The following is a 23,672-nucleotide window of genomic DNA, read 5'->3' on the forward strand; positions in this document are numbered from 1 at the left end:
AAAAAAAAACAACCATAAACAAGAGGAAAAGACTGTCAGTAAAGTGCTTGCTGTTCAAACACCTGAGTGTAGATCAGAGCATTCAAGAAAAAAACCAGCCAGAACACACAGGCCTGAAATCCCAGCTCTGGGGAGGTACAGACAGGAGGATTCCTGGGACTTGCTGGCCAGCTAGTTAGTCTAGCCAAATCTGTAAGACCTTGCTTCTCTCAAAAAATAAAGTGGATGGGCTGAGGAGACAGCTCAGTGTGTAAAGTGCTTGCTACACAAGCATGTGGACTTAAGTTCAGAAGCCCAGAACCCACATAACTGAAAGGTGCCATGGCACATGCATGTAACCTGAGTGTCGCGGGAGCAGACAGGCAAAACCCTGGGGTCTCTAGCCAGCCAATCTAGCAGAAAGACAAACGTTGAGTCCCAGGTTCGGTAAGAGAGAGCCTGTCTCAAAAACTGAGGTGCAGGGCATGTGGTGGCAACAGCCTTTGATTGCTGCACTTGGGGAAGCAGAAGCAGGGGGATCTCTGTGATTCCGAGGCCAGCCTGGCCAACACAGCGAGTCATGCTGTATAGAGAACCTGTCGCAGAAAAAAAAAAAAAAAAAAAAAAAAAGTGGACCTATCAACCAAATTCAACCTCGGGTCTCCTGGAGCGCACCTGCACACACACGTACACACACACAGACACAAAACCAAAGGGGAGAGCATACATATAGAAAGACGCCTGACGTCAACCTCTGTGCACACGGACACGCACACACATACTCACAGGAGAAACCATAAACAAAAAGATCAAAACACATGAGGGCCTGCTCTGCCTCCCAGTGACGTCACGGCCGGTTCTATGACGCGACTCCTCTGTGACGCCGGCCCTAGGGGCAGACGCGAGGACTGAGCTGGCCGCGCCAACCGCGGGCTCACGCGGGGTCAGACACCACGGCGCGCAGCAGCGGAGGGAGGGCCAAGGGCTTTGGCGGCCACTTCGACGTCCATAAGGGGCAGCCCCAGCTCAGGATGCGGGGCTGGGGTGGGTGGAAGAGGACCACGTCCTCTCACAAGCACACACTCAACTTCTACAGCGAGAACAGCAGTAGTTCCCACAGCGTGACTACGGAAGACAAGCCACGGTGGCCGGGCCTCCGGGCCGGCCCGGGGCTGGAGCGGTGGTGAGCCCGCCGTGAGCCTAGGCGTGCCCGGAGGAGACACGTGGGCAGGAAGCCTTGGAGCCACAGAGGGGAGACCGCCTGTGGCGCGGCAGCCGTGAGGGGCGGGGCCTAGGGTGCGGGCGGGGTCGAACCCCGGGGAGAGAGGGCCGGGCGGGCTCACCAGCTTGGGGCTGGGATGAGCTTCCGCCCTGGTCCTAGAGGGGGCTCGCTAAATTCGGGTTCCCTTGGGAGCGGGGCCTTGGTGCCATGGGCGGTCCTGGGAGGGGACAGGGCGAGTGCTGTGATTGGGCACCGCGGAGGAGGCGCCTTGGCGGCGGCGGGAGTGACAACCCCAACGAGGGGCTGCTCCGCGACTCCGGTGGGGGCGGGGCGGGGCGTCCCTCGGGGGCGGGTTCCGCTCCGGACCAAGCCTCTGTCGCCTCGGTCTGGGGGTGCGCCGGGAGCTAAGCGGTCGGGGGTTCGGCATGACCAAGCCTGTTTGAGAGGCTGCCCGGCAGGAGCCTGCGCCCGAGCCCGGGGGTAAGAGAGGGCCTGCGGTGCACACCACCTCAATGGAGCCCTTGGGCTCCCGCAGAACCGGCTAGGTCTCCCATAGTCTCTGAGTAGCAGCAGCTCAGCTTACTCCCGACCCTGGATCTGAGACCAGAGGTGCCTGCCCCGCGTGTGTCTAAGAACTTCCTGAGTACGGGTCAGGCCAGCCTCCATCCCATCTGACCCCGGTTCGAGCCGACCTTCCGGCTCGGCTCTCGGAACCCTAGTTCTACCCGAGCTCCAGTCCGTGTGTGCCGCCCGCTGCCCGCTGATCTCGGCTCTCGGAACGCCAGTACTCCTGCCCGAGCCCGGGTCCACGTGTCCTCGGCTCGGTTCCCCCTCCTACCCTCGCCCCCTGCATCCCAGGCCCTTGTCCTTGTCCCCTCGTATCCCCTTCTGGACCTGCAGCACCCACCCGGGCGCGCTCTGAGCCGCTTCTCCCGCCCCCAGGCCTCCTCTTCCAGGTGCTGAGCGTACTTTTATCCCTGGCAGGAGACGCGCTGGTCAGTGTGTACAGGTCGGAGGGAGGGACAGGGGCGGACCAGGGCCCGGCCTTGTGAAGCCCGAGCTAATTCGGATCTTGTGGAGTCGTGTTCGCAGGAGCGGAGTCTAGGTCCCTGGGGTCGAGGCTGGGGGTTGATTGGAGCCTCCGGGCATCAGCCTCCACCCCGGTTCCCCAGGGAAGTCTGCTCGGTCCGCTTCCTGTTCACCGCTGTGTCGCTACTGAGTGTCTTTCTGGCAGGTGAGGGGTGGCGATTTGGGGGGGTTCCCAGAGCTATACAGGTCAGAGGTCAAATCCAGCTCCTGCTTCCCTGTACCACTCAGCCGCTCTAGGGTTTCCTGCTCAGTCTCCCTCCCACCGCCCCTTCCCCCAGCAAGTCCACCCCGTTTTCCTCCCTGCCCCCTCTTTACACTACCCTCATACCTCTTCCTCTTTGTCTAGCACTGTGGTGGGGGCTCCTGTACCTGGTCCCTCCCTTGCATAATGTGAATTGGGGAAACAATGCCCCTGGGGTGGGTGGAAGTTGGGAGCCCCTGGGCTACTGGGAGGGGGACAACGCGGGAGGCTAAACCTTAGGAATCGCTGCCGTGGAACTTAAGTGTCTGAATATCTTGAGAGGCTGCAATCCTGAGGCCAGCAAGGCACTGGGGAAAGCACGGGGGCGGGGGTACCATTTTCAAAATGGGAAGCTCCTTGAATCCAACTACTCCAGGCTGGCATTGAAGTGGGGTGTGGAGCTGAGCACTTATTTGTCCCTTTTTTCCCCAACAGAAACCTGAGGAGATGCTTACTTTAAGGTGAAGAGGGCAGCTGGGGTGGTTAACAGCAGCTGGAAGGTGAAGGCCTCCCTGCAGGAGTGCAGGGGGACAGGGAGCCAACCTCACAACAGCCATCCTCCTTCCTCCAGCCAGTACCACCAGTGTGTGCACTCCCAGGGACAGCAGCTGCAGGCTGAGTTGAATAAACTCCACAAGGAGGTGTTCAGTGTCTGTGCAGCCCACAGTGAGGTGAGCTCTGGTGCAGGTGTGTAGGGGCCTGTGGGGGGACACCCCAAGCAGATCCTGCATCTTAGGGCCTGAAATAGCCTCAGCCACTGCAGGGACCTCTTTGGAGCTATTAAGCCCATCCCTGGGCACTGAGTTCCTGAGAGCCAGGCCCATCTGTAAACCAGCCGCAACCCTCTGAGTCTGCCCTCTCTCTCCCTCTTCAGAGAGTGGCCAAGCTCGTGTTTCAGAGACTGAATGAGGACTTCTTCCAGAAACCCGACTATGCCCTGAGCTCTGTGGGTAAGAGACACAGAAAGAAATGGGAGTCAGTGTCACAGGCAGACCTACCTATTGGTTGGGAAGGCCTGGGAGCCCCTGAAAATGACTTCTCCCGGTTCCAAGAGCCTCCATCGAACTAGAGAAGACATCCCATGACTATGAGGACACAACACTGCCCACTTCTGGAATCACTTGAGCTTTTGGAACTATGCCCACCCATCCTCAGTCATACTGGAGGTGGGCCCAGACAGGGTCGTGGGGATGGTAGCAGGAGAGAGCTGGGGTAGGGGCAAGAATCAGCTCAATGGAAGCAGGACCAGAACTGAGGTGAGTTTAGCTTTAGGAGGTGCGCTTCTGGAGGCAGGATCTCACATGGCCTAGGTAAGGCTCCTGCCAAGCCATGGATGAGGTTAAATAGGAGACCTGGAAGTGCTGGGGACTCACATTGAGAATAATCTGACTAGGCAAGAACCAGGAATGGAGGAGGAACTCTGGGCCAAGCTGCAGTCTCTCAGTCCATGCAGTTTTTAAAACTTTAAGACAGTCTTTCAATGTAGCTGTCTGTCTTCTATCCTGATGGTCCACTCCTCCCGAAACTCCACAGCCATATGTGTTCCCTGGAAATTGCTGGGCTTTTGAAGGCAACCAGGGCTAGGTCGTGATCCGACTGCCTGGTAGTGGACAGTTAGGTGACATCACCCTGCAGCATCTTCCCAGCGTGGCACATACAGGAGGAGCCAGCAGCGCCTCCAGGGACTTTGCAGTCTTTGTGAGTGGGGCCTGAGGCCAAGGAGGTGGGGATTTTGTTTAGGAAGCACTAGGCAGTCATGAGAACATGAGACAATATTTCAGTCTTTGTTCATCTATAAACTGTACATACTATACCTGCCTCATCTCCTGCCATAGGTTGTAAAGGATCCTGATAACCATATCCAAAAGTTAAGTATGGCTTACTGAGCTCTACTCCGCCCTCAGCACTTCTCCCACATTATTTCATGGCATCTACATAACCTGTGAAGTACTGTTGTCTCCTCCCATCCAAGGAGCATAGTGGTCTGAAGAGATTCCCTGCTCAAGGTCAAACCACGTACAACTTTCCAATGACCTGTTAAGACAGTCTCTCTATGCAGCCCAGGCTAACAAAGCTCACAGTCCTCCCATCTTAGCCTTTCTGGTGCTGATATCCTGGCTAGTCACAGGTTTTTGAGACAGGGTCTTGCTGTGTGCCCCAGACTAGCCTGAAACTATGCAAACCAGGCTGACCTTGAACTCAGAGATGCACCTGCCTCCACACCTGGCTTTACTTGGTTTCTTAGAGCCTACATTCCACACTAAGCAACTTAACATCAGAACATAGAGGAATTGAACACGAAGATTCTCAACAGTTTTTTTTTTTCTTCCCTCCCTCTGTGCCTAATGTTTCTCCATATACTCTTCACCCACCAAGGCCTCCAGGTTGATATGACTGAAGTTTTCTTGGGAAAATTCACCTTTGATGTGCAGAAATCTGAAATTCAAACCTTCCACCTACAAGTGTGTTTGCCTGGGGATGAGAGTGCTAAGGCAGTGAGTGGGCCAGTAAGCACTGACAGGGAAGACAGTCTTGGGAGAGCAGTAGTTGGCATGAACCATTTGTCTCCTTAGAATGACCCTCCATCTGCCTTCCCCAAGGTGAAGATTCAGATTCTAAGCAACTGGGGCCATCCACACTTCACATGCTTGTATTGAGTCTGTGCCCATGGTGTGCGGACCTCAGAGTGGGCTGGGGACAGTTCCACAGGGGCCATTGGGGGGGGTCATTAAATATGCTGATGGTTGGAGCAGAACTAAGATCTGTGCTAAAGAAAGCTGCTTTGAGGTGATATCCATAGGGGAAAGCTCTGGCTAGCCACGACAGGTAAGTATGGCAGGTGTACCTCTCTCCATGTATCCTTGGAGAAGTCCAAATCAGTATTGTAGCAGTTGATGTTTACAGCGCTTACTGTGTGCAAAATATGGTGTTGTGGACATTCTACAATATTCATGACCTCACTTGATCCTCAAGATACAGAGAAGGAAAATGTTCAGGCAAGATTCCTGCTCCAAGTTATACAGCTAGTGAACACAGCATGTGACCGAGACTGTCTTCAAGAGGCCTCCCCTTCAATACACAACTGCCACACTTTTGCTCAATCCCAGCCCAATGTCTGAAACTATCCTCAATTCAGGCAAACTTTCAAAAGTGAAGATTTGAATACTTTTAGGAAAACTTGAGTCAAAGAGCTGAATTAGATCAGGTCTGGTGGTGCACACCTTCAAACCCAGTACATGAGAGACATAGGCAGATCTCTGTGAGATTGAGCTGGGGCTACTGGGCTACAGGGAGACCTTGTCTCAAAACAAAACAAAACAAAACTTTAAAGGTTAAAAGTAGACCTGGAAAAAAAGTGGAAACAGAATAGGAAAGGAGACTAGTGTGAACAAAGAAACAGCATTGTCTTAGGTGTTAGAATTATGTTTCTAGTGTGTATGTACTGATACTGGTGTGTGAGGTAGAACTCCTATCCACCTATTTAAATTTGGGTAATACTGTTTTCTAATGAAGAGAAAAAAAATCATCTCACACCAAGTGTTCTCAAAAGCTAAGGTTAGGGATTGGAGAAATGGCTTAGCAGTTAAGAGCACTTACTGCTCTTCCAGAGGACCTAGGTCCAGTTCCCAGTACCCACATAACAGACCACGCCCATCCTTAACTCCATTTCCAGGGGATCCACCAACCTTCTTCTGGCCTCCTTGGGAACCAGGCACACACATTAGGTATACTTATATACATGCCGGCAAAATATTCATACACAAAATAAAAAACTGGTTAGGGCTGGCAAGGTAGCTTGGCAGTTAAAGATACTGGCCACCAACCTAACAACTCCACAAAGTTGTCCTCTGTCCTCAAGTGTGCCATAGCACTTGCACACCCAAACACGTGTAATAAAATTTAAGGGCCATTGAGATGACTCAGTGGGTTAAGGCACTTGCCACAAAGCCCAAGGACCTGAGTTCAATCCCCAGGTTCCATACCAGAGGGAGAGAGTAAACTCCTGTAGGTTGTCCTCTGACACGCATTTACCATGTGTGCCATGGTAAATGTACCCACGCACATGCATGCAGGTGTATATGTAATAAACATAGTGGAAGAATTCTTTAAAAAACCTTATGAGTGTATTGCCTGCATGTATGTAAATGTACCTGTATCATGCAATGCCAGCAGAGGGCGTTGGAGTCCTCTGGAACTGAAGTTAGAGATGATTTTAGCTGCCATGTGGGTGCTGGGAATTGAACCAGGGTCCTCTGCAAGAACAGTCAGTGCTCTTAACTGCTGAACCATCTCTCCAGCCCCTAAAAAAAAAATCTTTAAAAATTAAAATTTTTATATTTGTATGAGTGTTTTGCCAACATGTATGTAGGTACACCACGTGCATGCAATGCTTACTCAGGTCCTCTGAAAGAACAGCAAGTATTCTTAACCACTGAGCCATCTCTCCAGCTTGGAAAAATCTTAACAACTTAAAGGCTACAGTTAAAAATAGAACAAAAACTGGTAGTCTGTAGCTCAGTGACAAGTTTGCCTAGCATACAGGAGGCCCTGGTCCTAATTCTTAGCAAAAGAAAGAGAAAAAGATCAGTTTAACAGTGGGAAACAAAACAATGGGAACCAAAAGCCTTAAAACTTCTCAGATTTTTCTTCCGTTAAGGCTAGGCTGGAATTTACTGTGTAGTCCAAGTTGGCTTCAATTCTAGACAGTCCTACCTCAACCATCCAGCACAGAAATTGCAGGCATGAACCACCTCGTTCAGCTACTTTTCATTCTTTTTTAGTGTTTGTGGTGTGTATGAGTATGTGTGGACATTTGTGCCACTGCTCATAGTGGTCAGAGGACAAGTTTGTGGGGTTATCCTCTTCCACTGTTCTGTGGATTCTGTGGATCGAATTCAGGTTGCCAGGATTGTGCAGCAAGTGTTTTACTCAGTGAGCCATCTTGCAGTCCCTATTTTTGTTTCTTTTGAGTCTTGTGTAGCCCAACCTAGCCTTAAGCTAGCCATATAGAGGATGACCCTTGAACTTCAGATCCCCCTTCCGTCTACCAAATTATAGGTATCTACCACCAAGACCAGCTAATTTTCATACTCTTTAAAATGGCATTTTCATCTGCAAGAATATTTCCAAGGAACACATAAACATACTCAAAGGTAATATTTATATAATCATGTTGTTTATAAGGAAGACTAGAAACACAATATCAAATAGAGAAATTAGGCTGCAAAGTACTCAGAGCTCAGACTGTGGTGCTGGGTAGTAGAGAGCACCAGTGGAGCACCAGTGGAGCACGCTGTAGGCCCTAAGTGACCTCAGCACCAACAACAAAACAAGAAACAAATGGAGTAACTGAAGGAGCATTTATTGTCACTGATATGTGGACAGTTTATAAAGGCACATTTGATTAGCATATATGAAAATATAAAATTTGCATACTGAGTTATATACAAAAATATATAAAAAGATGTTGAAGAGGATAACAATAGAGACGATGACACATGCAGCCTATGAATAGGCTACTGAGAAGGAACACAGCCCTCAACTGAAGGTATGAAATGACACCTACCCTTCACACTTAAATAAACTCAAAATTGAGATCTTGGGGAGGAGGACCTGTCAGATTAACAAATGGGAGGAGTGTGACCATAACTTTTCTATAGAAGGTACTCTGTAATTATACTCTTTGATCTATCATTTCCATATCTAGAAACCAGTCCTTCAAAAATAGCCCAGGACATAGAACAAAGTAAATGTCCATAAATAAGGGATTGAGTAAATTTTGGTATATTCATACAAGAGAATATATAGACATGAAAAAGAATGTGTTAAGGCAGTAAGTTCTGATGGGTAAGACAAGTCGAAATAAATGAAAACAAGGTACAAATGCATGTATGATGCTTTTTTTTTTTTTTTTTTTAATTTGTTTTGGCTGGCCCGAAACTCATTGTATAACCAAAGTTAACCTTGAACTCACAGCAATCCTCCTGTTTAAGATTTCTAAGTGCTGGGATTACAGACATGAGCCACCATGCTTGGTTCCATTACCTATGACATATGACACTAGTACTTCAAACAAAAATACAAGAGGTTTCAAGTATTAAACATTTTTAAACATGCATTAAGCAGTATGTGTAAGTATGCATAACTCACAAAAAGATATATACCAAATATGTTTCAGGAGGACAAGAGTTTGAGTGAAATGTATTTCACTACATTTAAAACCTCCCCTCCCTCCCTCCCTCTATGCAAAACAAATCTAAACTGGGCCTGGTGTGCATGAGCAGTTCCTACTCCATCAGTGAAGATCACTTGAGTCCAAAGAATTTGAAGCCTGGCTGGACAACATGGTTAAAGTTCTTCTTCACTGAATATACATTGTAAATCTCTAATAATAAAAATTAAGCTGGACATAGTGGCACATGCCTTTAATTCCAGCACTTGGGGAGGCAGGGGCAGGTGGATCTCTGTTGTGAGATCTACAAAGCAAGCTCCAGGCCAGCTGAGGCTACAGGGAAACTCTGTTTCAAAAAAAAAAAAAGTAAAAATAAAAAAATCAAAAGCTGTCAGACTTTCGAGAGGATGGAGCACTGTTCATTACACAAAATTTGTCCTCTCACCTTCTGCAAGCTCTTCTGAGGGAAGAGATGCTTGCTTTAAAAAGCAAGGGAGTCTATTTATGAAGTGAATACATGTCTGGCCAGGAATACCCAATTTATTCGGATGGGGCTATTAGACAAAGGGATCCTCCTCAACAACCCCCAAGGTCATCAGAGACTCAGAATGTCAAAGTAAGCAAGTTATATTAGCCCATCCCCCCAATTTACACAGAGGTGGCCCAGAGGTGATCTTCTAGTCTACTAGAGCTACGCAGGTAGATCAAGAGCTGCTGCAAGAAGCAAGTACAAAGTAAAAGTGCTAGCAATGAGGAATGTGCAGGCTTGGTCCCTGTCCAGGCCCACAGGAGCTTCCTGAGGACTGGTTATACCCTACATTCCAAGGGAACCTAGGCCTGAAGGACCTGCACAGGACCCTTGCCTGGGAATGGAGGTGTCTTTAATGGGGCCCAACCTTGAGCCCTGAAGTAGGATACCAGCTGAGTGGGCACTTCTGCAAGCACAGTCTGTGCCAATGCCTCCCGTGGGGCCTGCCAGGAGAAGAAAGGCAAGGTCAGTTGGTTAGTTCCTCAAGGTCTGCATCTCACTCCAGACCCAATTCTGCCCAGACGCTGATGAAAGGACTGTACCTACTAGGCCTCAATCCCACTCCCATCAGGGTAAATGCCCAGATCTGATTTCCCAGCAACCCTCCCCCACTCACATTCTGAAATCGGCGGTAAGGCACAAACTGTACTATGTCCCGGGCAGCTGCCTCTCCATGGCGAGTACGAAGAGGCCCATCAGCATCCAGCTGTTCCATGGCTTCAAAGTCAGCACCACCCACACCTACAATTATCACGGACATGGGCAGCTTTGAGGCTTGCACCACAGCCTCACGTGTGGCCTCCACATCTGTCGCAGCTCCATCAGTCAAGAGCAACAGCACAAAGTATTGCTGGAGACAAGTTCATTCATACACTAAGGCAGATCCTCTTTTCCAGATCCCTCCAAACAGCCCAGGTATAGATTCCCACACTGATAAGCCCTCTTTACATAGCCCTCATCACCCACTGCCAGTGCTACCCACAGCTCTCAACGAAGCAGTCCTCTGCTGTGCAGCCTGGGCTGCAAACCTGGTCACGTGGTTGATGATTGGTGCAAAGTTGGTGGGTCCATAGAGGTGAACTTGGGGCAATGCTTGTCGGTAGGCATCCACAATGCCCTGGATGCCTGCAAAGAAAAGCAAAAACCATGTTAAAATTGTGTACCCTTCAGGATTAAGCTAGACCTGAAATCAGCACATCTTGGCCTGTAATTTGAGTACTTGAGAAGCTGAGGCAAGAGGATTGCTGCATGAAGCCAGCCTTGAGATACACAGACTCTATATTAAAAAATAATGGGCTAGCAAGATGGCTAAGTGGAGGTAAAGATACCTGCTGTACAATCTTGGCGAACTGAGGTTGAATACCCCAAACCCACATGGCTGCCATGGCATGTACATTCACACACACAGAAAATTGAGGTCAGCCTGGGCTTCATGAGTCCCTGTCTCAAACCCAAAATAAAACCATAGCTATTACTGAAAAACCTAACTTAGCTAAGAAAGTCAACAGGAAGGTCATTTGTGATACCACACACACAGCACCTCTGTGAGATTGAGGCCAGCCTGGTCTACATAACAAGTTCCAAGCCAGCCAGGGCCTACGTAGTAAGACCCTGTCTCAAAAAACCAAATAAAAAAGTTACGTGACAAGAGGACAGCTAACACGCTGAGAACACGGTATCACTTCAGGGTAGTCCTGCCAAAAATGTAAAGACTAAGTCAAATTATGATGGATGATAAACCCAAACTAAGAGGCATTCTAGAAATTAGCTGCCTGTACTTTTCAAACCTGTTAATGGCATGGAAGGCATGAATTCTCACAGCTAAAAAGATGCAATTGAGGGCCGGGCATGGTGGTGCACACCTTTAATCCCAGCACTCAGGAGGCAGAGGCAGGGGGGGTTCCTTTGGTTTAAGACCAGACCGGGCTACAAAATAAGGTTCCGGACAGACGGGGGCACAAGAAGACCACTTCTTCAAAAAAACAAAAAAAAAAAAAAAAAAAAAGCAATTGAATGCATTGTGTGATATATCCTTTGGCTGAAAGAGGACAAGTGGAAAGATCTGAATAAATGCTGTAGTTTGGACTATATTATGATGCTGATTTCCTAACTTGAGAACTGCATTTTAGGCATGTAAGAGAGTGTCTCTGAACTAGACCTGGTATACAAGCTTGTAATCCCAGCTACTTGTGAGGGCGAGGCAGGAGGAGAACCTGGGTTCAGTTCCCAGCACCGACATGGCTGCTAACTACTGGTAACTCCAGTTCCAGGGGCTCAGATTCCCTCTTCTGACGTCCTTGGACATTGTATGACCTGGGTCCACTTACATACATGCAGGTAATACTCTCATACACATGAAATAAAAATAATTTAAAATGTTGGGCATGGTGGTGCACACCTTTAATCCCAGCACTAGGGAGGCAGAGGCAGGTGGGTCTCTATGAGTTTGAGGCCAGCCTGATTTCTGCAGTGAATCCAGGCCAGTTGTGGCTACAGGGAAACCCTGTCTCAAAAATGACTCCCCCCCCAAAAAAAATAGCATGGGCCTGTAATCTCAACATTCAGTAGGAATGACAGGAGATACAGTAGTTTAAGGCCAGCCTGGGCTACATAAGATCCTGACTCAAAAAAATGGGTAAAAAAGAAATTACAATTAAACCTGACTCTTCCTATGTTGACCAAAGATTAATAAAAATAAATGAGAGTTGGGGCTGGGGATATAGTTCTGTGGTAGTGTACTTAGCAGGCATGCACGAGGCCCTAGATTCAATCCCCCATAAAAACATAATTTTTTTGGTCTTTTTGAGACAGGGTCTCTCAGTAGCCCCAGCTGTCCTGGAACTCACTACGTAGACCATGCTGGCCTTGAACTCACAGAGATCCACCTGCCTCTGCCTCCCAAGTGCTGGGATTAAAGGCATGCGCCACCAAACCCGACCAGTCCCAGTTTTTTTTTTTTTTTTAAAAAAAAGAAAGAAAGAAATGACCTGGACTTTTGGAAACACACTTACAGTCTTTAGGGTAAAGGGCTGTGGATGACAGTGGGTAAAGTTGATGGGGATGTCCAGCTAGTCGCCGAGACATTATCAAATACTTCTGGAAAAAGAATTGAAAAAAGAAAAATCAAGGCTGGCAAGATGGTGCAGCAGGTAAAGGAAGTTGCTGCCAGGCTTGACAACCTCAGTTCAATCCCCAGGACCCACATGGTGAAAGAAAATAACTGACTCCTGAAAGTTGTCCTCTGACCTCTACATATGCCCTATGGTTCAAGAAGACACACATATACAATATACAAATGTAATTTTAAAAAAATTTTAAATGAAGCTGAGCACAGTGGTTCATGCCTTTAATCCCAGCACTTGGGAGGCAGAAGCAGGAAAATCTCTCTGATTTCAAGGCCAGCCTGGTCTACATAGTGAGTTCTGGGCCAGCTGTGGCTACAGAGAGACCCTGTCTCAAAAAGAAAAATAAGAGCTGGACATGGTGGCACACACCTTTAATCCAGCACTCGGGAGGCAGAGGCAGGTGGATCTCTGTGAGTTCAAGGCCAGCCTGGTCTACATAGTGAGTTCCAGGACAGCTGGGGCTACAGGGAGACCCTGTCTCAAAAAGACCAAAAATAAATAAATAAATAAAAAATGATAAAAATTTAAATGACACACACACATCCTACCCTGTAGCGCCAATGATCCTAGAATTACTACAACTAGTGCAACTTTTCTGTAAGTCTGATATTTTTGGTTTTTGAGACATGCTTAGGCTATGAAGTTTAGGCTAGCCTCAAGCTCCAAATTCGCCTGCCTCAGTCTCTTTATGTGCGGGGATGATAGCCATGTGTTACCATGCCTGCCTTCTAGGTATGATCTCATGTCAAATTACAAAGTGAAAAAAAACCTTTTTCTTTTTTTCTTTTTTTTTTTTTTTGATCTTTTTGAGACAGGGTCTCCTTGTAGCCCCAGCTCTCCTGGAATTCACTATGTAGACCAGGCTGGCCTTGAACTCACAGAGATCCACCTGCCTCAGCCTCCCGAGTGCTGGGATTAAAGGTGTGTGCCACCATGCCCTGCGAAAAACTTTTTTTAAAGTTCAAGTCATGGTCACAGGTGGTGGCACCTATAATCCAAGCACTTTTGTTGCTGAGGCAGGAAGAATCACTGTGACTTCAGGCCAATTTGTGTTAAATAGTGAGTTGAAGGACAGCCTAGGCTAGAATGAGACCTGTCTAAAAAGAAAAAAATTTAAATGGTCAGATGAAATTGGGACAATTTTTCACTTCAGCTTGGTGCCCACCTGGAGGAACTAGGAAGCTACTTGCAGAGGCAGAATGCACACTTAGCACATGTAAGGCTCTGGGTTCAATCCCCAGGGGATCCTGCTTAGGCCTTGACATAAAAGCTGGGAATCTTTAACAAAACATTTACATGTACTGGGCTGGGGATGTGGTGGGGTATTGAGAGTGCATGCTTGGCATGCATAAAGCCTTTGGTTCAATCCCTGGCACCCCAAAGACAATGATATTCCACCACTTAACTACATCCCTACCACTTTGTTTTTATTTTGAGACAGTGTCTCACTAAATTACCCAGGCAGGATCTGAACTTTTTTTTTTTTTTTTTTTTTGGTCTTTTTGAGACAGGGTTCTGTAGCCCCAGCTGGCCTGGAACTCACTATGTAGACGAGGCTGGCCTGTAACTCACAGAGATTCGTCTGCCTCTGTCTCATGAGTGCTGGGATCAGTGGCGTGCTCCACCACGCCAAGCTAGGATTTGAACTTTTGATCCTCCTGTCTCAGCCTCTGGAGTAGTTGGGAATATAGGGCTCTGCCACTAGGCCCAGGTGATTTTTTATTTATTTCTAAGCCAAAGCACACAGAGTTCAACAACCTGTCTCAAGTCATTTCAGTAACAAGTAAAAGATTGAAGACTTGACTCTAGTGGGCTAGCTCTAATTTCCATTCTTCTCTTCAGGAGGCAGGTATCTTCCTCCTCAGTCTTTACAAACACAAGCTCACACTTCAGGTATGAACTTGTTTCACAGTGGAAGATGGGGAATTTACCTGCACAATAGGGATTATTGGGATTGAAGTTCAAGGCAAATTCATGTGAGACCTGAGAGCAAAAATGAAAATTTGTGCGCCAGAGGTAGACTACAAACTTGTAATATCAGCTCAGGAAGTTAAACCTGTTGAGATCCATGTCAAAAAGTCATTCCCACCCTCCCTAAAGAAAAGGTTCTTCCCTTCAACTCTGTTTTGGGATTTATTGGTTGGGTTTTTTCTTCTTTTTATCCTCCTAACTTTTTGTGCTAAGAAAAAGGATACTCTAGGGGCTGGTGTGCAGCTCAGTGTTAAGTACCTGCCTAGCATATGTAAGGTCCTAGGTTCAATTCCCAGAACAGGGCTGGGAATAGTAGCACACTTTAATTCCAGCACTTAGGAAGCCAAGGCAGGCAGATCTCTTCAAGATGAGGTCAGCCTGGTTTACTAGTGAGTTCCAGGCTAGCTGAGGCTAAGGGAGACCTTTTCTCAAAAACAACAAAAAACAATCCCTGGGACAAAAAAAAAAAAACCCACAAAGGCATTATGATATATTTAGTCTTGCAGTTGCTATGTATACATTCAAGGATAGATCCCCCATAGCTGTCCTTGAAGCTGGGTGCCAAGCAGCAAATAAATTCACCACAGACCTCAGAATTAGAATCCTGAAACTGAAAGTAAGAAAGGGAAGAAGTGAGAGCTTACCTGCCAATCTGGGGGCACCTGGGCTCCAAACCCAAATGCTGGAAACAGCTTGTCCCTGTGAGAGGGCAGAGCATTGGAAAAGATGCAGTGAGGGGGACTGTGATTCCTGAGGCTGAAGCGTCTGTGTAAGGAATGGGGAAGGCCATGAGAACCCGGGACTCACGAGTCGTAGTCCTGAACCACGCTGCCCACACTCCACAGTGCTGTCAGATACTCGTTGACTCCCATAGGACTCAGATAGTGCAGGGAGTCAGGTGAAGATGGGTCTCCATTGGAGCCACTGAAGTCCACACCCACCTGGAAAGAGGCCAGGAAGAGAGCTAGAGGACACCTTGAGCTCAAGGCCTGCTCACTTGTTGCTGGGAAGACCACTTACAGTGAAGTTGATTTGGCAGCCTCCCATCACATAGTCCAGGAAGGAATACTCTGTTTCTACCTGCAGATGAAAGATGAAACCAGAGTCAGACCTGGGGTTAACAAGGAGTTGGAGTCATGGAGCCTAGGTCACATGGACTATTGTCTTACCCTACAAGTCTTGACACAGATAATTCCAGAGTTCTTGTAGCTTTTCTTTTTCTTCTGCTTCTCAGGGTGGATACATTCAAACTCAGCCTAGTGAGATGAGAAAAATTACAGTAGGAAACTGCCACAGCCAGCGTCAGCCAGGGTCCTAAGCTGCCCTCTCCTGGCTGTGCACTGGGCAGCAGTCTACCAGTCCAAAGACTCACCGGGACTGCTTGCAGCTGGGCCAGGGTGGTGTGGAAGGTACCAATGAGATCATGTGACCCGTTGCTGTCATAGTCTGAGCAGTGTACCTGAAGGGAAGGGGGATATGTGTGTATAAAGGAGACACACTGCTGGGCGTGGTGGCTCACGCCTTTAATTCCAGCACTGGGAGGCAGAGGCAGGTGGATCTCTGTGAGTTCAAAGCCAGCCTGGTCTACATAGTGAGTTCCAGGCCAGCTGGGGCTTACAGGGAGACTCTGTCTCAAAAAACCCCAAAAAAAAAAAAAAAAAAAAAAAAAAAAAAAGACACATGGCAGGTAAGGAAGTGCCTTCCCAGGATCACTTTCCTCTCTCAGGCTACTCAGGTGGTAAACACCTCACCTGGATGGGTATGCTGGGGTCACCACCACAGAAATGCAGGAGAGGAACTGAGAAGCACTCCCATGTAGGGTTCAGGTTGTTCTTGATCACCTGGAGATGGAGGGCTGTGAGTTCTGGCCTGCCCATCAGCAGCTGCCACCCTTTCTTATCCACTAACAGTCTTTCTTCTGTTTCCAAAGTTTACTAGTCACAAACCCTGCTGTCTCTCCCAACCCAACCAATCCTAGGGGTCTCGCACATTAGACCTGTATGTCAAGTGCCACTTTCCATCACGTTGGTGGAAAAACTCCAGGAATGGATCTGATTTTCCAAGTAAGTCCTGCCAATACCACAGAGACCCCAGTTAGAAAATGCAGGAAGAGGAAGCCAGTGTTACCCCTACACGCCATCTCCAGGGATTCCATCCAGACACACCTTCTTATCTAGGTTCCTAGCTTCCACTTCCATGGTTACTATACGACTGTCCTTCAGCTCCTGAGCTGAGACCTAGGCAGGGAAAACTGTATCATTTCATGAATTCTTCATTGACATAAGCTGCTTTCTCAGCTGTATGGGTTTGTTCCTTACCGTGATAGTTCCCTGCCCAGCAGGTTTTCCAGGCTTCAACATCAAGGGGAGAGTGAGTGTTTGGCTGGACACAATCTGAGGAAAGTGAGGTAGAACAGGCTTCAGTACCTCAGGCAGGGTTAGGTCTTACTTGACCCCCACATCCAAGCTCTAGGGAGGTTATCTGGTACGGCACTTCCTAATCTCTGACTCTACATACCTGACCCAGGGAACACTCAGCTCCCCCTAGGAAGTCATCATCCCCCAGCTCTGGTGTCTATGTCATAGATTCTAAAACATAGCTTCTGGACTGTCTCGAAATGGTACTCAATCTACAGAGTCCTGGAGAACTCAGGGCTTGAACAGTTCCGAACACACTCAGTCCGGCAAAGCTGTGAGCAGAGGCCACCAAGCATCAGTTCCCTACCCTCCACCCCAAAACATAATCCTACCCTCCTTCCACAACCTTAACCTCCTAGGGGTCCACCTCACCTCAGCCTAGATGCCCCCTCCCACATCCTGCAAAAGGACGCAGAGTGGATCAGATTTGGAGCCGATGTCCTTGTCAGTGAGATGTTCACAGGAAATGGACAGCTGAACCAAGGTCACACAGCAGGCCATCTGGGGAAAAACATCCGAGTCAAGGATCAGGGCCCCTTCACCTTTCACGGACTGTAGATCTCAGTTTGCAAAAGCCAGCAGGCTTCACACAAGGTAGCCTCATATCCCTGAACCCTGAGTGGGCTCAACAGTGCAGGAGATGGTTCTTATAACCAGCTCTCAACCCCAATGGTATCAAAGGAAGATGCTAAAAAGGGTACTGGCCTCCATCTACAACTCTGGCTCCAAATCAATCCTCACTATAAAGGTGGCCTTAATCCCAACAGTGCTGAACAGACTTGAGACTCTAGCTTTGATCTCTTCAGTGACTACACTATAATCAGTCTCACTTCGATTCCTTACTGGCCCAAAGTCAAACGCTAAGGCATATTTCAATCCCAACATTGTCTCCAGTGCAACCATGATTCAGATAACTGCTCCCCAAAGGTGCTTCTGATAAGCCCCTCAAACTCTGAGGCCCTACATCCTGGAAGCTGAGTAATCTCTACTCACAAGAGTCTCTTCAATTAGTCTCCCTTATCCTGTGCCCTCACCACTTCCCATCTCCATCAAACAGGTTATGAATACAGTGACCAAACTCCTCCTATTCAAGTAGTCATGCCAGCTGTGGTTACACAGCCTGGAACTGCAGCATCAAGGAGGTGAGGGTAGGAATACTGCCTTGTGTACAAGGACATATAGATGACACATGGAGTTACAGGTGACCCAGGCCTACATAGTGAAGCCCTGTCTAAATAAACATGGTGGCACACATTTATGAACCTAGCACTGGGAGGAAATAGCAGCAGGATCAAGAGTCCAAGGTCAGCCTCAACTACATAGTGAGCTCATGAAGCCAGCATGGGTCATATGAGACCCTGTTTCCAAAACTAGCAAAAAAGGGCTGAAGATACGGCACAGCAGTTAAGAGCACTGGCTGCTCTTGCAGAGGACCTGGGATCAATTCCCAACACCTACATGATGGCTAACAATCATACGTAACTCCAGTTCCAGGGGATCAGATGCCCTCATCTGACTTCTTTGGGCATTGTACAACATGTGTTCACTTAAATACATACAGGCAATACATTCATGCACATAAAATATTTAAGAAAAACAAAACGCTTGAGACATGGCTCGGTGGTTAAGAGTATGTTCTACTCTTGCAGAGAACCTGAGTTCAATTCCCAGCACATATGCTGAGTGGCTCATAACTGTATATAACTCAAGCTCCAGGGGGGATTGGACACCTCTGGAACAGTTGCCTAGCATGAACAAAGTATAGGTTCAATCCTCAACACCATAAAAATAAAGCGATGGGAGACTATCAGGGACCAAAATGGGATACAGATGTACACACACACACACACACACACACACACACACACACAGAAATACACAGACACACACAATTAAAATTTAAAAAACCTTAAGTCACATCCTGAACCACTGTTCTTAGAAGTTATCCAAGCTGCACCATGACCTACATGATCTCAACAAGCTACATCTTTCTAGCCTGACCAGTCAGTTCCCGTGCACACTCAAGCCAACTAGATTCCTACTCCAAAGCCCTGGCAGAAGCTGGATGTTCTTTTTATGATTCATGTGACTTGTTCCCTTTCAAGGTCTTTATTCAAAACCACCTGCTCTGTTACATAGGAAAAGTTTCTCCTAGTCACTCCAAAATTTCAACCCTACCACCACTGACATCAAATTCCATTACTGCTGTTTTGTCTTAGCTTCTACAACAATATCAAACTCATTATATACACTTTACTTATAGAATCTATTTCTTCCACAAGAATGTAAACTCTGTGTACAAAGGAGGATTTATCTGTTTGTGTATTGCTCTATCCCAAGCACATACATTATGCTAGATGATATCCAATAGGTCACCTCCAACCTCTACTCCCAGTCCAGCAGCCTTTTTTAAACTGACTGGCTCAAGCTAACACCAAGCTTCTCCAATTCACCCATTTCCTTTGCTAGAAATATCTCGCATGAATCACCACGTTGATTACAATGTAGTCTCTCCTCTTCCAGCGACTGTAACAAGACCCCTTAAGATCCACTCTGGTTCACCTGCACTGTTTGCTCAGCATTCCAAGCTCCCCAGCAGTATTCCCAGAGATGTCTCCAGCCTCAGTCTTCCCTATACTGATCCTCAGTCAACCCCTTTCCCCCACCAAGCCCACAAGATCCCATCTTAGCCCTTGATAGTCTTCTATTTTTATGGTGTTGAGGACTGAACCTGGGACCTTGTGTATGCTAGGCAACCATTCCATCACTGAACTACATCTCCAGTCCCGGTCCCCCATCTGAAATAGTTACCCACATTGATAAGGTCATCAACAGCACTTCAGCCCCTGCTGAAATGCATCTAATTATGAAAATCCTACTATTCTTCAAACCATTCATCTGAAAGTTCTGCTCCAGGAAACCCTACCTAGCTTGACCCAAGTGTGGAGTTCTTACTTCTGCTAGAAGCACTATGTGCTCTCTAGTCTTCTTGTTCCATCTGCCTGAGAAACCACCTGAGACATGGAAGCAGTAAGTAATATTAAACACTGAATTAGTAGGCCATTTTCTAATGTTGCCCCAAAAATGTGGCCTGGAGACTCTTAACCTTCCTGGCAACTCCCTTTTTGGAGGTTTCCTGAGGACAGAGCAAAGTAAAACAGACCACAGCTGCTCCACTCCATAATCTGAATTCCACAGGTGGTGTGTTTTCTGAGGCAATGTTTGCTACACATTTCACTACTACTAAAAAATAAAGCAACAACAAAAAATTCATAGTAGCTGAGAGGTCTATCAACTAGGTGAGGAATGAGCTATAGGTTGAAACAATGGAATGCTGAGCAGCAGCTAAACAAGGCAGAACCATATATTGGTAATACTTGAAAACATTAAATTGTAAAACCAGTAAGAGTACAACCCTATTTTAAAACTTCCACTACATGTGCAAGTGCATATGCAAACAATCTGAAGACATGCACACAGTAAAATGGAAGAGGCACAAAGTAAAAGTGATTTTAGGTACGCTGGAGTAAAATGAAGGTGAATTATTATTTTGATCTCTTTCTCTTCCTCTCTCATTTTGAGACGGAGTCTCATGTAGTCCCAGATAGCCTCAAACTCACTTTACAGATGAATATGATCTTAAACTTTATCCTCTACCTCTCCCTTAATGCTGGGATTCCAGATACGCACCACCATGTCTGATTATAATCTGTACAGTTCTGCATTGTTTTCAATATTTTCTTTTCTGAAGGGCATCATTAGCTTCCCCATCCACCCACCCCAATTGACACAAGTCCTCTTTGACTATTCAGGGCCAAAAACGTTTATTCCAGTTCAAAAACCTTCAAACCCTCAAATTTCTTGCCTCCTCCGTAGTTTCTCCTCCTCAGAGCTGCCTCACCTAGTTGTTTGATACCAAAGGCCAGAGTCTTTGCCTAACTAGAAGCCCTGTAAAACTGCCCAATGACTTGTAGGTTCAGCACCAAATTCTAGCAAGCCACCTTGTTCTACTCCTCCTGAAGGTAAACTTCCACAAAATTGAGTAGTTTTGTGATGTGGTTAACATTGCAGTCTCTCAAACTGTAAGGCCCTTTTCAGCCTGCCACCTTCCCTAGCTCCTGCCATTTATTCATAGGTAAGAGAGGCAGATGATAATAGATAATATGTAAGAATCAGAATCCTATATAGGAAATATTCTGTCAGCGAAAGATCTGGTAGGATACTATTTGCATTATGAACTCTTGCCAACTTTCCTTTGTAAGATTTCATTGTCTCTGGATAACTACAGAAGCTTCTTTTTCATTCTTTCTGCAACTACATATCCATTTCTGTGTTTCTTAGCCAAATGGAAACCAGATCATATCATTTCCTTGCTTAAGAAAACTTGGGATAGAGCCAGGTGTGGTGGTGCACACCCTTAATCCCAACATTGGGAGGCAGAGGCAGGCAGATCTCTGTGAGTTCTAGGCCAGCCTATTCTCCATAGTGAATCCAGGTCAGCTGTGGCTACAGGGAGACCCTGTCTCAAATAGACGACCCCCCCCCAAAAATTGGGGTATATTCGATATAAAATCCAAAGTTCTGGGACTAGCAAGATGGCTCAGTGGGTAAAAGGGTTTGCTGACATACCCTGGACCCATGTAGTGGAGAGAACCAATCCCTGAAAGCTGTCCTCTGATCTCCCCTCTGATGTCCACATGGACTTCACAGCACATTTCTCTCCCCTAACTTTAAATATAAAAAAATAAAAAAATAAGAATAAAATAAAACCCAAACTTCTTACCATGGTCTGCAACACCTAATCCTTTTGTAAGTAAGTGGTTGTCCACCCACCCATGTACCCTGCCTGGCTGTCCCTGATTCACATTCACACAGTATCAATTCCAGTCTCCATCTCAATGCCTCTGTACTGTCTTCTTCCATGGACAGCCAGAAAGCAAGCTATGTAAGAGCAGGAACCCTGTCTAGTGTCTACATCACCAGTACCTATCCTATAGTAGGTAGCAAATATTTAGTAACCAACTTAACACTGAAATCACTACACCAGAATCGTCTGACTCGCCTCCCTTTTCCATTTAACTGTGGGCTCCTTGGAACTAGCACTGGGTACTCTATTCCCTAGTCCTACTGCTCAGTACAAGCAAATAATCCAGTTTTAAAATGGCAAAAGACTTGATTAGACACTTCATCAAAGGAATGTAGAAATAAGCAAATGATTCACAGCCATCACTAGAGAAATGCAGAAAAAACCCACTACAACAATGTAGTTACAAACCCATCACAATGGCTTAAAATAAAAGACCAACAAGGGTAAATGTTGTCAAGGATGTGACACTCATACATTGGTAGTGATAGTACTAAACATACCACCTTAGAAAACAATCTGGCTAGGTTATCAGAAAATCGAACAGACCTAGCTAAGAGTATTCCAACTGGTAGATTTATCTCTAAAAGAATGAAGACATTATGTCTACAAAGATTCGCTTAAGAATATTCATAGCGGCTTTACTCAGTATAGTCAAACTCTTGAAACACCTCTAGTATACCTCAATAGAATGGATATAATATAATAAACTAATCAGCAACTAAACAGATAGCATCTGTAACAGGGATGAATCTTAAGGATCAAGTACATATTCTGTTTATGAAGTTTCAGAATAAGCAAAAAAACTATAATCTCATGACATTCTTTCTTCACCAAGAAAGGGTGGATATTGACTGAGAAAAGACAGGTAAGTCTAGGAAAGAATGGGCAAGTTCTTCACCATGATAGGAACCTGGGCCAGAGGGTTGGCATTTTTTATCTACTACACTTTTTCTTTCTTTTTTTTTTCCTCTTTTGGTCTTTTTGAGACAGGGTCTCCCTGTAGCCCCAGCTGACTTGGAACTCACTATGTCTAATAGGCTGGCCTCGAACTCACAGAGATCTGCCTGTCTCTGCTTCCCAAGTGCTGGGATTAAAGGCGTGCGCCACCACACCCGGCTCTACACTTTCTTAAAAAAAAAAATTTATTTTTTGTGTATGAGTGTTATGCCTGCATGTATGTAAGTGTACCTGTGCCATGAAGTGCCCACAGAAAGGTGTCTCATCCAGATCCCATGGAACTGGTAGAGTCAAGGATGGTTGTTAGTCACCATGTGGGTGCTGGGATTCAAACCTGGGTCCTCTGCAAGAGCAGACAGTGCTCTTAACCACTGAGCCATCTCTCCAGCTGCTTCATCTAATACACTTTTATCTAGTACATTTAAAGTGTACATACCTAATTTACATAAATTAATAAAACTATCCACAAATACTGAACTCCAGTTATGTTGAAATATTTAGGGGAGAAGCATACTGATGCCTACATATTTGAAATACATACACCAAAAACTTTAAAAAATGAGAACCAATAAAACAGATATATGGGCAAAGTAAATCATAGAACCTAAGTGGCTGACACTTGATATTTACCACACAGGTTTTCTAAAACTTCTGCACATTGAGTTTCATGATAAAATGGGAAATGAAATGAAAAGCCACAGACCTTTCCCTGACAAAAGCATTAGCAATGCTCATCACTGCAGAGCAGCCTGGCTTCTCAAAGCTCTCCCACAAAGGCCTGTGATGTGGGCCAAACACAGGCAGCTTCTTGTGCTAGGCCCCACTTTCTGGTGGACTACAGAACTCATCCTAATTGGCACCATTACATCATCACTGTATTCCATCCATTTCTTTTTGAACCCAGACGCAAATCTCAACCGTATTACAGAGGGTCCAACAAGAGCATATGGATCCATGGCCGGGCGTGGTGGCGCACACCTTTAATCCCAGCACTAGGGAGGCAGAGGCAGGTGGATCTCTGTGAGTTCAAAGCCAGCCTGGTCTCAATGGTGAATCCAGGACAGCTGGGGCTACAGGGAGACTTTGTCTCAAAAAGACCAAAA

General features: G+C 46.6%; 2 protein-coding genes across 2 annotated transcripts in view; one reads left to right on the forward strand and one right to left on the reverse strand.

Moving 5' to 3' along the window:
• Positions 1 to 973: 973 nt before the first annotated feature.
• Positions 974 to 6,627, forward strand: Spag4 (sperm associated antigen 4). Its single transcript, XM_029567219.1, is given in 8 exon segments — positions 974 to 1,115; positions 1,117 to 1,210; positions 1,213 to 1,275; positions 1,737 to 1,844; positions 2,144 to 2,210; positions 2,374 to 2,435; positions 2,967 to 3,202; positions 3,406 to 6,627. Coding segments are annotated over 7 exon segments (507 nt in total). The 5' UTR covers positions 974 to 1,010; the 3' UTR covers positions 2,975 to 3,202; positions 3,406 to 6,627.
• A 1,249-nt stretch (positions 6,628 to 7,876) lies between these two features.
• The window catches only part of Rbm12 (RNA binding motif protein 12), a 44,976-nt gene continuing 29,180 nt past the window's right edge, over positions 7,877 to 23,672 (reverse strand). Inside the window, 16 exon segments of the mRNA XM_017800045.2 lie at positions 7,877 to 9,675; positions 9,849 to 10,082; positions 10,215 to 10,357; positions 14,289 to 14,340; positions 14,973 to 15,027; positions 15,136 to 15,269; positions 15,349 to 15,408; positions 15,498 to 15,584; positions 15,701 to 15,787; positions 16,080 to 16,169; positions 16,318 to 16,398; positions 16,494 to 16,565; positions 16,647 to 16,721; positions 16,846 to 16,900; positions 16,902 to 17,017; positions 17,118 to 17,246. Coding sequence (XP_017655534.1) covers positions 9,535 to 9,675; positions 9,849 to 10,082; positions 10,215 to 10,357; positions 14,289 to 14,340; positions 14,973 to 15,027; positions 15,136 to 15,269; positions 15,349 to 15,408; positions 15,498 to 15,584; positions 15,701 to 15,787; positions 16,080 to 16,169; positions 16,318 to 16,398; positions 16,494 to 16,565; positions 16,647 to 16,721; positions 16,846 to 16,900; positions 16,902 to 17,017; positions 17,118 to 17,246 — 1,611 coding nt within the window. The 3' untranslated portion in view covers positions 7,877 to 9,534.

The sequence above is a fragment of the Nannospalax galili genome, unplaced genomic scaffold, assembly GCF_000622305.1.
Source record: "Nannospalax galili isolate Female #2095 unplaced genomic scaffold, S.galili_v1.0 scaffold221, whole genome shotgun sequence".
In the NCBI taxonomy this organism is placed as follows: domain Eukaryota; kingdom Metazoa; phylum Chordata; class Mammalia; order Rodentia; family Spalacidae; genus Nannospalax; species Nannospalax galili.